General features: G+C 36.2%; 1 protein-coding gene across 3 annotated transcripts; it reads right to left on the bottom strand.

Moving 5' to 3' along the window:
* Nucleotides 1-11: 11 nt before the first annotated feature.
* On the bottom strand, nt 12-10510 carry nlrp12l (NLR family pyrin domain containing 12-like). 3 transcript variants are annotated; one of them, XM_067447222.1, is made up of 13 exons: nt 10432-10510; nt 7315-7427; nt 7116-7217; nt 5003-6805; nt 4703-4876; nt 3827-4000; nt 3552-3725; nt 2966-3139; nt 2723-2896; nt 1681-1854; nt 1102-1275; nt 779-952; nt 12-633 (listed from the first exon to the last, which is right to left on the bottom strand). In XM_067447222.1, exons 2-13 carry the CDS (start codon nt 7356-7358, stop codon nt 624-626), a joined length of 3351 nt encoding a protein of 1116 aa, XP_067303323.1. In that variant the 5' UTR covers nt 7359-7427; nt 10432-10510; the 3' UTR covers nt 12-623. The 3 variants fall into 3 exon arrangements, with proteins under 3 accessions (XP_067303323.1, XP_067303324.1, XP_067303325.1); XM_067447223.1 differs by lacking the exons at nt 12-633; nt 779-952; nt 1102-1275 and adding an exon at nt 1995-2131 and having other exon boundaries at nt 1723-1854; XM_067447224.1 differs by lacking the exons at nt 12-633; nt 779-952; nt 1102-1275 and adding an exon at nt 1995-2113 and having other exon boundaries at nt 1723-1854.
* Nucleotides 10511-10582: the final 72 nt, after the last annotated feature.

Below are 10582 nucleotides of genomic sequence, written 5' to 3'. Positions count from 1 at the left end.
TTGATACAAGTGTTTTACAGGATAAATAATTTAACATAACTATGGTTGAAATAGTGATCTTAACAAAGCAGAAGTTCTGAGCACAACTTTTCTTGTGAAACAAATTGTACAAAACAATTTCCTCACTAAAAAAAATAATATATATATATAGACCACATTAAACAGTACATCAGTCAACTTGTAATAATATTAAAAGTTGACTGATGTACTGTTTAATGTGGTCTCATTTGTGATTAGTACATATACTTCTACTTACTACAAAGGTTGTGTTCATGCTGAGGAAAATATGCAATATTTTTACATATGCAAAAGCAAAAGGTGAAGAGCATTGGTGGTGTAACAAATTAACCTGTAACGTCCTTACAGTTTCTGAAATTCCTGCTATCACAAAATCAATGCTGTGTAGACAACATTTTATGAAACAGTTTCTGCACAGTATTTTCATACTTGCATAAAATAGTGTATTATAAATATTACAACAATATAAATAACATTTAAAAATAATACATCAGAATAATGTCATATAAATTACTAATAAGTGCAGTCATCAACAGTGAGGTATGGCAGTATTCTGCAATTGTCACCAAATGTTGATGTGTGCTGTGATACACACAGGTCTTAATTTAATACAAGCTGGAAAGAAAAAAGAAAATGTTCAACATCACAAAAGGAAAGCTCAACAAATGCAAATGTACAGTTTGAGCATTTTGTATGACATGCTGTAGTTGCCATTTCAGGTGTTCATAATTACTGCACTACCTCACCAGGAATTACTTACATGAGTTTCTCTAGTTTACAGTTTGGATCATCCAGTAGAACAGATAGCGGCCTCACGGCTGAATCTGTGAGATTGTTTTCGCTCAGGTCCAGTTCTCTTAAAACTGAGTGCTTAGATCTCAGTGCAGAGGCTAAAACAGAGCAAACTTCCCCTGTGAAACCACAGTTAGATAGCCTATAGAGAAAAATATTAGTTGTGTGTTAAATGACATAATAGGCATAGGTAATTAATCAAAGAAGTTTGTAAAATATAAATTTAATGTAGATTTAAAAAAAAAAAAACAGTTAACTTAAAATGTTTAGATATTTTAGATATAGAATTACCTCAAAGTGTCCAGCTGACAGTGTGCATTTTCCAATCCAGCACAGAGAATTGTAATTCCCAGATCTTGTAGATTATTTACTCCCAAATTCAGTTCTCTAAGACTTGAGGATTTTTTTACAAGAGTTGCAGCCAGTGAATCACAGCAGTCAACAGTTAAACCACACTGGCTCAAACTAGGGGGAAAATTATACATTAAAAAATCATTTAAAAAAAAATCTTATACCTCACTATTTTTAACCAGTACTTTTATTATAAATAAGTAATATAAAATACTTTTATATACATTATTGTGTTGTATGTTTGAATATTTTTTTTTTAAATAAAAGTAATTTATTAATTTGTTGGCAAAGCCGAAGATGGCATTTCTTCAGTCTTCAGTGTCACATGAGGAATAGAAATTTCAAAACAACAGCATTTATTTGAAATATTTAGTAACTTATTTACATTTTTTGTCCCTTATGATAAATTTAAAGCATCCTTGTTGAATAAAAGAAGTCAGTGAAAATCTTCAAGAATTATGCATAATTATCATCCGATATATTAGAATATTATTGAAAAATGTTTTGTAGAAAACATACTCTAATTTCCCAATGTTGCTGCCGTGATTCCTCAGGACAGGAGAAAGGAGCCTCATCCCATCATCTGTTAGCTCATTATTGCTCAGGTCCAGCTCCCTCAGATGAGAGGGGTTTGAGTTTAGAGCAGCAGCGAGGACAGCACAACCTTCCTTTGTGACCCCGCTGTCTCCTAAACTGTTATGATAGACATCTGTTCATAAAATGCTCTTGATATAATGTCAGTCACAATTCAGCATCTAAACCAGGGGTGGCGAACTGCGATCCTGGAGAGCCTCAGTTCTGCATAGTTCAGCTCCATCCCTGATACAACTCACCGGTCTATAGCTTCCTAGTAACCCTTCAGACCTTGATGAACTTGTTGGAGTGTTTGGCTAGGGTTGAAGCAAAACTGCAGGACTGTGGCTCTCCAGGACTGGAGTTCGCCACCCCTGATCTAAACAAAGAACACCAACTGCAGACATCATAATTGTATTTAAAACTTTAATCTTAAATTATATATAAAGTATAAACTTCATAAAACAGTTAGCACACCTAAGACCAGGGGAAATTTACTTTTTAAAAGTAATCCATTGCAATATTGTGTTACTTAAAGTAACTAATTACGTTATGTAAAGTAATGTATATTCTGACCACTTAGAATACTACTTGACTGCTAGAGATGATATGTATGTCATCCAAAACATTATATTACATTATGTTACCTACTGTACCACTCTTTTTATTGAAAGTTGAAAGCAATGTTTTGTTTTGTACAATTTGTCTGTTCCCGCATACATGAGTGTGCATATCTATGTAAAAATGTTAATTAATTAAACAGAAAAGTAATGTGCATTACTTAAACTAAAAAATGAATGTGTAATTTAATAAAGTAATGCATTACTTGTTCTAATCTAAAAAGTAATCTGATTATAATGTATAGTGGATCTTTATAATAATTATAAAGTAATGCACATGACTTGTAATACATACTCCAACACTGCCTATGAAATGATCTGCCTTGCAAGCACTATAATGACAGTCTAAATGGTTGAGTTTTGCTCACCGTAACATCTCCAGCCTACAGTTGGAATTCTTCACCACTTCAGCAAGTTTTGATACGCCAAAATCCTTTATTTGGTTCTGTCTCAAGTCCAGCTCTCTTAGAGAACCCGGGTTAGAAACGAGAGCTGAGGCCAAATCATCAACACCCACCTCTGTGATCTCACACAATGCCAGCCTGAAAAGACAGGGTGTGCTTCAAGTGTTCGCTTTACGTAGGATTAAAATGGAGATTTGAAACCCTTACCTCAAAACCTCTATTTTACAATGAGGGCTTCCAAGTCCATTTGAGAGCATTTTCACTGCTTCGTCATGTATTGCGTTGCCGCTCAGGTCTAAAGCTTTCAGAGTTGAAAAGCTGGACCTCAGAGCTGTAGCCAAAGACTGACAGGATTTCACAGTGAGCAAACCGTAACTTAGCCTACGGGAGAAAAAATAGACATTTGAATTAGAGATAATATTTATAAGTTTAATACTTATAATAGCACACTGTTCAAAAGTTTTGGGGTCAGAAAGATTTTAAAAATGTTTTTAAAAGAAGTCTCTCATTTTCACCAAGGCTGCATGTATTTGATAAAAATACAGTAAAAAAAAAAAAGTAATAGTGTGATATTATTATTTAATTAAATATTTTGCATTTCAATATATTTTAAAATGTAATTTATTCCTGTGATGGCAAAGATTGTTTCAGCATGAATAATCCAGTCGTCAGTGTCAATGTTAACATTATCAATGTTAAAAACATTATACTTAACTTTTTTTTTTTTTTTTAAATCTTACCAACCTTTCAAATTTTGAACAGTATATCAAAAAAAATCATAAACAAAAAGTACCAAAGTGTTTCAAGTTGTGAAAGAGGATGCTGTATTAGAGCTGAAAGCTTCTCCACTCCATCATCTCCTGGGTTATTCCAGTGCAGGTCGAGCTCTCTTAAGTGAGATGGGTTGGCCTGTAAAGCTGAGGCTATTGCGAAGATGCCTGCAGGTGTAACTCTGCAGTCCTTGAGTCTATGAATAATGCAATGACATGATTATGAGGACCAAAACAATTCTACATTTGCTATTGATGTCTTCCAGTGAACTTAAGTGGTTAGAGGAAGGATGGTTACCTCAGTATCTCAAGTTTACAGTGCTGATGCCTCAGATATTTTGCCAAGATCTTAATTCCTGCTTCTCTCAGACTATTTTCACTCAGGTCTAGCACCCGAAGGTTTGGAAGATTTGGGAGAAGTCCTGATTCCAGAACAGAGCAGCCGCGTGTGGTGATTCTGCAGTATGCGAGCCTGAGGAAACGGTTACACATCACATGAATCTTTCAAGTGCTAATGTAGTAGTACTTAATATAAATTATTGTTTTGAGGACATCCAAAAAATATTCTAATGGGCCCACTGATTTTAGGACAGAAACTGAAATGTATTCAGAATAGATGATAAAATGTATAAAACAGAGAGTAAACTCTTATTGGCAGCTGAAAACATCATATCATCCTACATATTTAATAAACAACATATTTAACAAAATACTTATGCTTGTCTGTGTGTTCCAGGCTGTACTGTGCATTAATGGTAGAGATTTATCCAAGTGGTGGTCACTGCAGAGCCAAATGATGTCCACCACCACCACTCTGGACGTCATCAGTGGAGCTATGGGTAGGGTTAGAGCGTGGCTGGATATTCTAGCTCCACACATTACGGACAAATTACATTTAGAAAGGGGGAGATGGACTTCAAAGTTCACACTCCACTGATGGCTCTGCAGTGAGCAGCCTCTTGATTTTTTCACTCTTTCTGCAGATTACATCAATATACCAGTATGTGGTGACATGTGACTGTTATTATGAGCGAGTCCGCAAAGAATTTAACCAACCGATTCGTTCTGAGAGATACATTGAATCACTTGTTCAAATGATTAGCTCAAAAATGCATCTTTCATGAAAGAACCAAATGTCTAAAATGCAGAGAAAGAAAGTGACCAAGACCTTTACCTCAGTTCCTCTAAATTGCACAGTGTGTTTTCTAGTCCGGCTGTCAGAAGCTCCAGTCCTTTGTCTCCAATGGAGTTATTGGACAGATCTAGCACTCGTACCTTTGAAGAGCTGGAACCAACAGTGGAGGCAAGAGCTCTACAGCATCTCATAGTAAGTCCACAATTATCCAGTCTGGAAATTATGTAGATACAATAAATAAAAAACAAACACACTAGACTTCACTACACAAACACACACAATGTGACTTCAATCACTCTGTTATAATTTTAAAATATGAAACATCAAACAAGAACTCACAGAGCAGATTCTGAAGCTTTGACAACCGGCAACAATCTGGTAAGGCCTTCATCTGATCTGATGTACTTCTTCAAGTCAAACACATCCAGCTTCTCTTCTGATGTCAATAACACAAACACTAGGGCAGACCACTGTGCAGGGGAGAGTTTAGAAAAATACCCTGAGTTCAAGAAGCGCTGGACCTCCTTGACCAGAGAGAGTTCATTCAGTTCATTGAGACAGTAGAACAGATTTATGGACTTTTCGGGCAAGGACGTCTCCTCTATCATCCTCTTGATATATTCGGCTGATTCGTCAATGCTCTGACAGGCTCTGCTACCAGATTGAGAAAGCAAGCCTTGTAAAAGGGTCTGATTGGACTCCAATGAAAGGCCCAGAAGAAAGCGGAGGAAAAGATCCAGGTGTCCATTCTCGCTCTCTAAGGCCTTGTCAATGGCACTCTTATGCAACTCAAACAAGGTGGTCTCTTGATGCTCTTCATGATCAAGAATGTTGTTGTGGTGGACCTTAAACATGAAATACACATACATGGCTGCCAAAAACTCCTGAATGCTCAGATGGATGAAACAGTACACTTTGTTCTCAGTTATTGCAGACTCTTCTCTGAAGATCTGTGAGCAAACTCCTGAGTACACCACAGCTTCCTTCACATCAATCCCACAAGCCATCAGGTCTTCTTCATAGAATATCAGATTGCCCCTTTTTAGCTGTTGGTAGGCTAGTTTACATAGCTTCAAAATCATGTCTTCATCCTCCAGGCCTGGGTTGTAATCTTTAGTGTATCTCATGTTTTTCGTTTTGGTTTGCATGAGAAGAAAGTGTGTGTACATTTGAGTAAGAGTCTTGGGAATCTCTCCATCTTCCGCTGCATTGAACATTTTTTCTAGCACCGTAACGGAGAGCCAACAGAAGACTGGTATATGACACATGATGTACAGACTTCTTGACGACTTTAAGTGTGTGATGATATGGCCAGAGAGATGTTTATCATTGATTCTCTTGTTGAGGTATTCTTCTTTTTGCGGGTCAGTAAACCCTCGAACTTCAGTCACCAGGTTGATATACTCAACAGGGATTTGACTGGCTGCTGCCGGTCGAGATGTTATCCAGAGGAGGGCATCAGGAAGCAGTGTGTTATTGATGAGATTGGTTAACAAAACATCAATGGAGGCTGGCAGAGTTGGGTTACTCAGCTTTGGGTTGTTCTGGAAATCCAAAGGAAAGCGACATTCATCTAGACCGTCAAAGATAAAGAGAACTTTCTGATTTTTGTGACCATCTCCAAAGCCTGTTTCCATTTTGAAGTGTTGGAGAAGTTCAATCAAGCTGAACTGATTTGCTTTCATCATGTTCAGCTCTCGAAACGGAAGTGGGTACACAAACTCGATATCCTGATTCGCGTTGCCCTCGGCCCAGTCCAGTATGAATTTCTGCACCGAGACTGTTTTCCCTATGCCTGCAACCCCCTTAGTCAGCACACATTTGATGGGTCTGTTTTTTTCAGGCAAGTGATTAAAAATGTCATTGCATTTGACTGGAATGTCTTCTGTGTTTTTTCTCCTCAACGCCATCTCAATCTGTCTCACTTCATGTTCTTTGTTGACATTCTCACTTTCCCCTTCAGTGATGTAAAGCTCTGTGAAGATGTCATTTAGGAATGTAGGATCTGATTGTTTGGACATGTCATTGTGAATGCACTGAAATTTTGCTTTCAGTCTTGATTTATATTCTTGTTTGCACTCCATGGCTGAATTCAAATGTATTGTTGGATGTTGTAATTTTGGAATATTGTTCTTGTGATGCCTGTAAAATTGACAATGAAAATGTACGACTGGACTCTCATGCAGAGAACATGACCGTCCAAAAATTGGAGGTTGTTAAGATTTAGAAAGAAGAAAGAAAGAAACTAAAACAAAAATACTTTAACTATAACTATAAAATACTTTTATTTATTACACATTAATTTGATCCAAAGTAAAGATTTACAGTACACTGTTACATTGTTCAATATTCAAATCCTGAAAAAGTGTAGCAGTTTCCTAAAAAAAAAAAAGGCACTTTTTTTTTCCCCTTGTATTTTTGCATTTTGAAGGACAAAGCAAATGTTACATACCTTTGTACTGAATAGCAAGGTTCCCTTTTCAAATCAATTGGATCCAGCATGGAACTAGCACTTTTTAAAGAAACATGACTGGCCTGATTTTGTGAAACCATGCTTGAATGAGAGAAAAATGTTTAGAAATATGTTTATTCAATAATTTATCTCATACATGATACATGATATAAAAGGCACTTTACCACAAATTTCTCACCATGGCTTCCCAGAATATGGAATGCTTAAATCTGTCAGATTCATTAACAATTCAGTTCAATGGTCCACATTTTTTCTTTTGTTAAACTTCCTGTCCAAGGGTTCAGCTTACATCTAAACACAAAAATGTGATATGTTTTTTCATGTTTGTTCAAAAATGAAAATCTTGTGAACTAAATACACAAGAACAATAAACATCACATGCCTAGATACAATCAGGATTAGTTAACAAACACATTATATGGATTACAAACTAGAAAATGTAAGACTGATATGAACAAAAGTGAGCTTGAACTTTTAATAAGAAATTCTGATCAAATCAAATCAAAAAAGTACATGTGTCCAAATGGAATGCTGTATATGAAGTATTGTTGAGGACTTTCTCTTAATCTATAAATGTGTGTAGTGTCAGCATTTATGTTGCAATTTAAAAAATGCAGCAAAAGAATGAGGAACCACTAAGCACAGTTGGAGAACTTAACCAGTTTCGTACATTCATGTGGTTATATACAGTCTTGTTCAAAATAATAGCAGTACAATGTGACTAACCAGAATAATCAAGGTTTTTCGTATATTTTTTTATTGCCACATGGCAAACAAGTTACCAGTAGGTTCAGTAGATTCTCAGAAAACAAATGAGACCCAGCATTCATGATATGCACGCTCTTAAGGCTGTGCAATTGGGCAATTAGTTGAATTAGTTGAAAGGGGTGTGTTCAAAAAAATAGCAGTGTGGCATTCAATCACTGAGGTCATCAATTTTGTGAAGAAACAGGTGTGAATCAGGTGGCCCCTGTTTAAGGATGAAGCCAACACTTGTTGAACATGCATTTGAAAGCTGAGGAAAATGGGTCGTTCAAGACATTGTTCAGAAGAACAGCGTACTTTGATTAAAAAGTTGATTAGAGAGGGGAAAACCTATAAAGAGGTGCAAAAAATGATAGGCTGTTCAGCTAAAATGATCTCCAATGCCTTAAAATGGAGAGCAAAACCAGAGAGACGTGGAAGAAAACGGAAGACAACCATCAAAATGGATAGAAGAATAACCAGAATGGCAAAGGCTCAGCCAATGATCACCTCCAGGATGATCAAAGACAGTCTGGAGTTACCTGTAAGTACTGTGACAGTTAAAAGACGTCTGTGTGAAGCTAATCTATTTTCAAGAATCCCCCGCAAAGTCCCTCTGTTAAAAAAAAGGCATGTGCAGAAGAGGTTACAATTTGCCAAAGAACACATCAACTGGCCTAAAGAGAAATGGAGGAACATTTTGTGGACTGATGAGAGTAAAATTGTTCTTTTTGGGTCCAAGGGCCACAGGCAGTTTGTGAGACTACCCCCAAACTCTGAATTCAAGCCACAGTACACAGTGAAGACAGTGAAGCATGGAGGTGCAAGCATCATGATATGGGCATGTTTCTCCTACTATGGTGTTGGGCCTATTTATCGCATACCAGGGATCATGGATGAGTTTGCATATGTTAAAATACTTGAAGAGGTCATGTTGCCTTATGCTGAAGAGGACATGCCCTTGAAACGGTTGTTTCAACAAGACAATGACCCAAAACACACTAGTAAACGGGCAAAGTCTTGGTTCCAAACCAACAAAATTAATGTTATGGAGTGGCCAGCCCAATCTCCAGACCTTAATCCAATTGAGAACTTGTGGGGTGATATCAAAAATGCTGTTTCTGAAGCAAAACCAAGAAATGTGAATGAATTGTGGAATGTTGTTAAAGAATCATGGAGTGGAATAACAGCTGAGAGGTGCCACAAGTTGGTTGACTCCATGCCACACAGATGTCAAGCGGTTTTAAAAAACTGTGGTCATACAACTAAATATTAGTTTAGTGATTCACAGGATTGCTAAATCCCAGAAAAAAAAATGTTTGTACAAAATAGTTTTGAGTTTGTACAGTCAAAGGTAGACACTGCTATTTTTTTGAACACACCCCTTTCAACTAATATATATATATATATATATATATATATATATATATATATATATATATATATATATATATATATATATATATATATATATATAACCACACCCATACGACCTCCGTTTATCTTCGGATCACAGTTTAACTGACTTTATTTAGCATTGTCTTCTCTTCCGCGTTTGTTTTCAAACCTCAAATAAAGATTCAAACGGTCATGAATCAGTGTATTGATTCATGATTCGGATCGCGTGTCAAACTGCTGAAATCACGTGACATTGGCGATCCGAATCATGAATCAATACACTGAATCATGACCATTTGAATCTTTATTTGAGATTTGAAAACAAACGCGGAGGAGAAGATGCTGAATAAAGTCGTAGTTTTTGTTATTTTTGGACCTAAATGTATTTTCGATGCTTCAAGAGATTCTAACTAACTAACTGATGTCACATATGGACTACTTTGATGATGTTTTTATTACCTTTCTGGATATGGACAGTATAGTGTGCATACACTTAGATACGATTTTGGACTAAATATAAAATATCTTAAACTGTGTTCTGAAGATGAACGGAGTACGGGTGTGGAACGACATTAGGGCGAGTCATTAATGACATCAATTTAACCTTTAAGTTTAAAATGATGACAACACCAAACACATATTTTGTAACTGACACACCCAGTTAAAGAAAAGAAAAAACAGCCATTGCCATGCCATTTGCCATTGCCATGCCATTGTCAGTATATGGTCTATCTAATTAAAAAACGTTTGCCTAAGCATGTTTAATAAGTTATTATAAATAGCTATTTTTACTCCATTTTGCATTAGTGATGCCTTTTGGTATGGTGTAAAAAAAAAACTATAAAATAGCCTAGACTTAATGACAGATAAATTTAACATATCCAGTAGGTTAGAAACACTAACACTAAGATCATCTCATTCTTAATAAACCAGAAATGGAAGATGAAAGTAGACAAGTAGGCTATTAAGAATTAAAAAGTACTCAGTTAGTAGGCTATTGGCTACACCACTGTAATGACAGTTTATTATAGCTAAATACTCTCAACCATCATAGACTGTAAAACTGAAATACAGGTTACCTTTAAACATTAAAGTTTAATTTAGTTTAATTTTAATAATAATAAAAAAAAAACTTTATGAGTAGCCTACTTACCAACAAGCCGAGCTCATGTCCAAACGTCCGCTTATCCTACTTTCACTTCAATGATTTCACGCCTGTCAGGCAATGCAATGATCACGCGGTCAAAAAGGGGCGTGTTCGTGTTGGGTTTACATCATAATGTTTACAGAAACATCTGCATGCG

Source organism: Pseudorasbora parva, chromosome 6 (genome assembly GCF_024679245.1).
Source record: "Pseudorasbora parva isolate DD20220531a chromosome 6, ASM2467924v1, whole genome shotgun sequence".
NCBI lineage: Eukaryota > Metazoa > Chordata > Actinopteri > Cypriniformes > Gobionidae > Pseudorasbora > Pseudorasbora parva.
This window is presented reverse-complemented; position numbering and strand designations above follow the sequence as displayed.

Coding starts and splice junctions, on each gene's coding strand:
- nlrp12l (XM_067447222.1), bottom strand. CDS start 7,358: ATGAATCTGACAGATTTAAGCATTCCATATTCTGGGAAGCCATG. Junction 1,276..1,680: donor AGCAACATTGGGAAATTAGA/GTATGTTTTCTA, acceptor TTTTCCCCCTAG/TTTGAGCCAGTGTGGTTTAA. Junction 953..1,101: donor TGTCAGCTGGACACTTTGAG/GTAATTCTATAT, acceptor TTTTCTCTATAG/GCTATCTAACTGTGGTTTCA.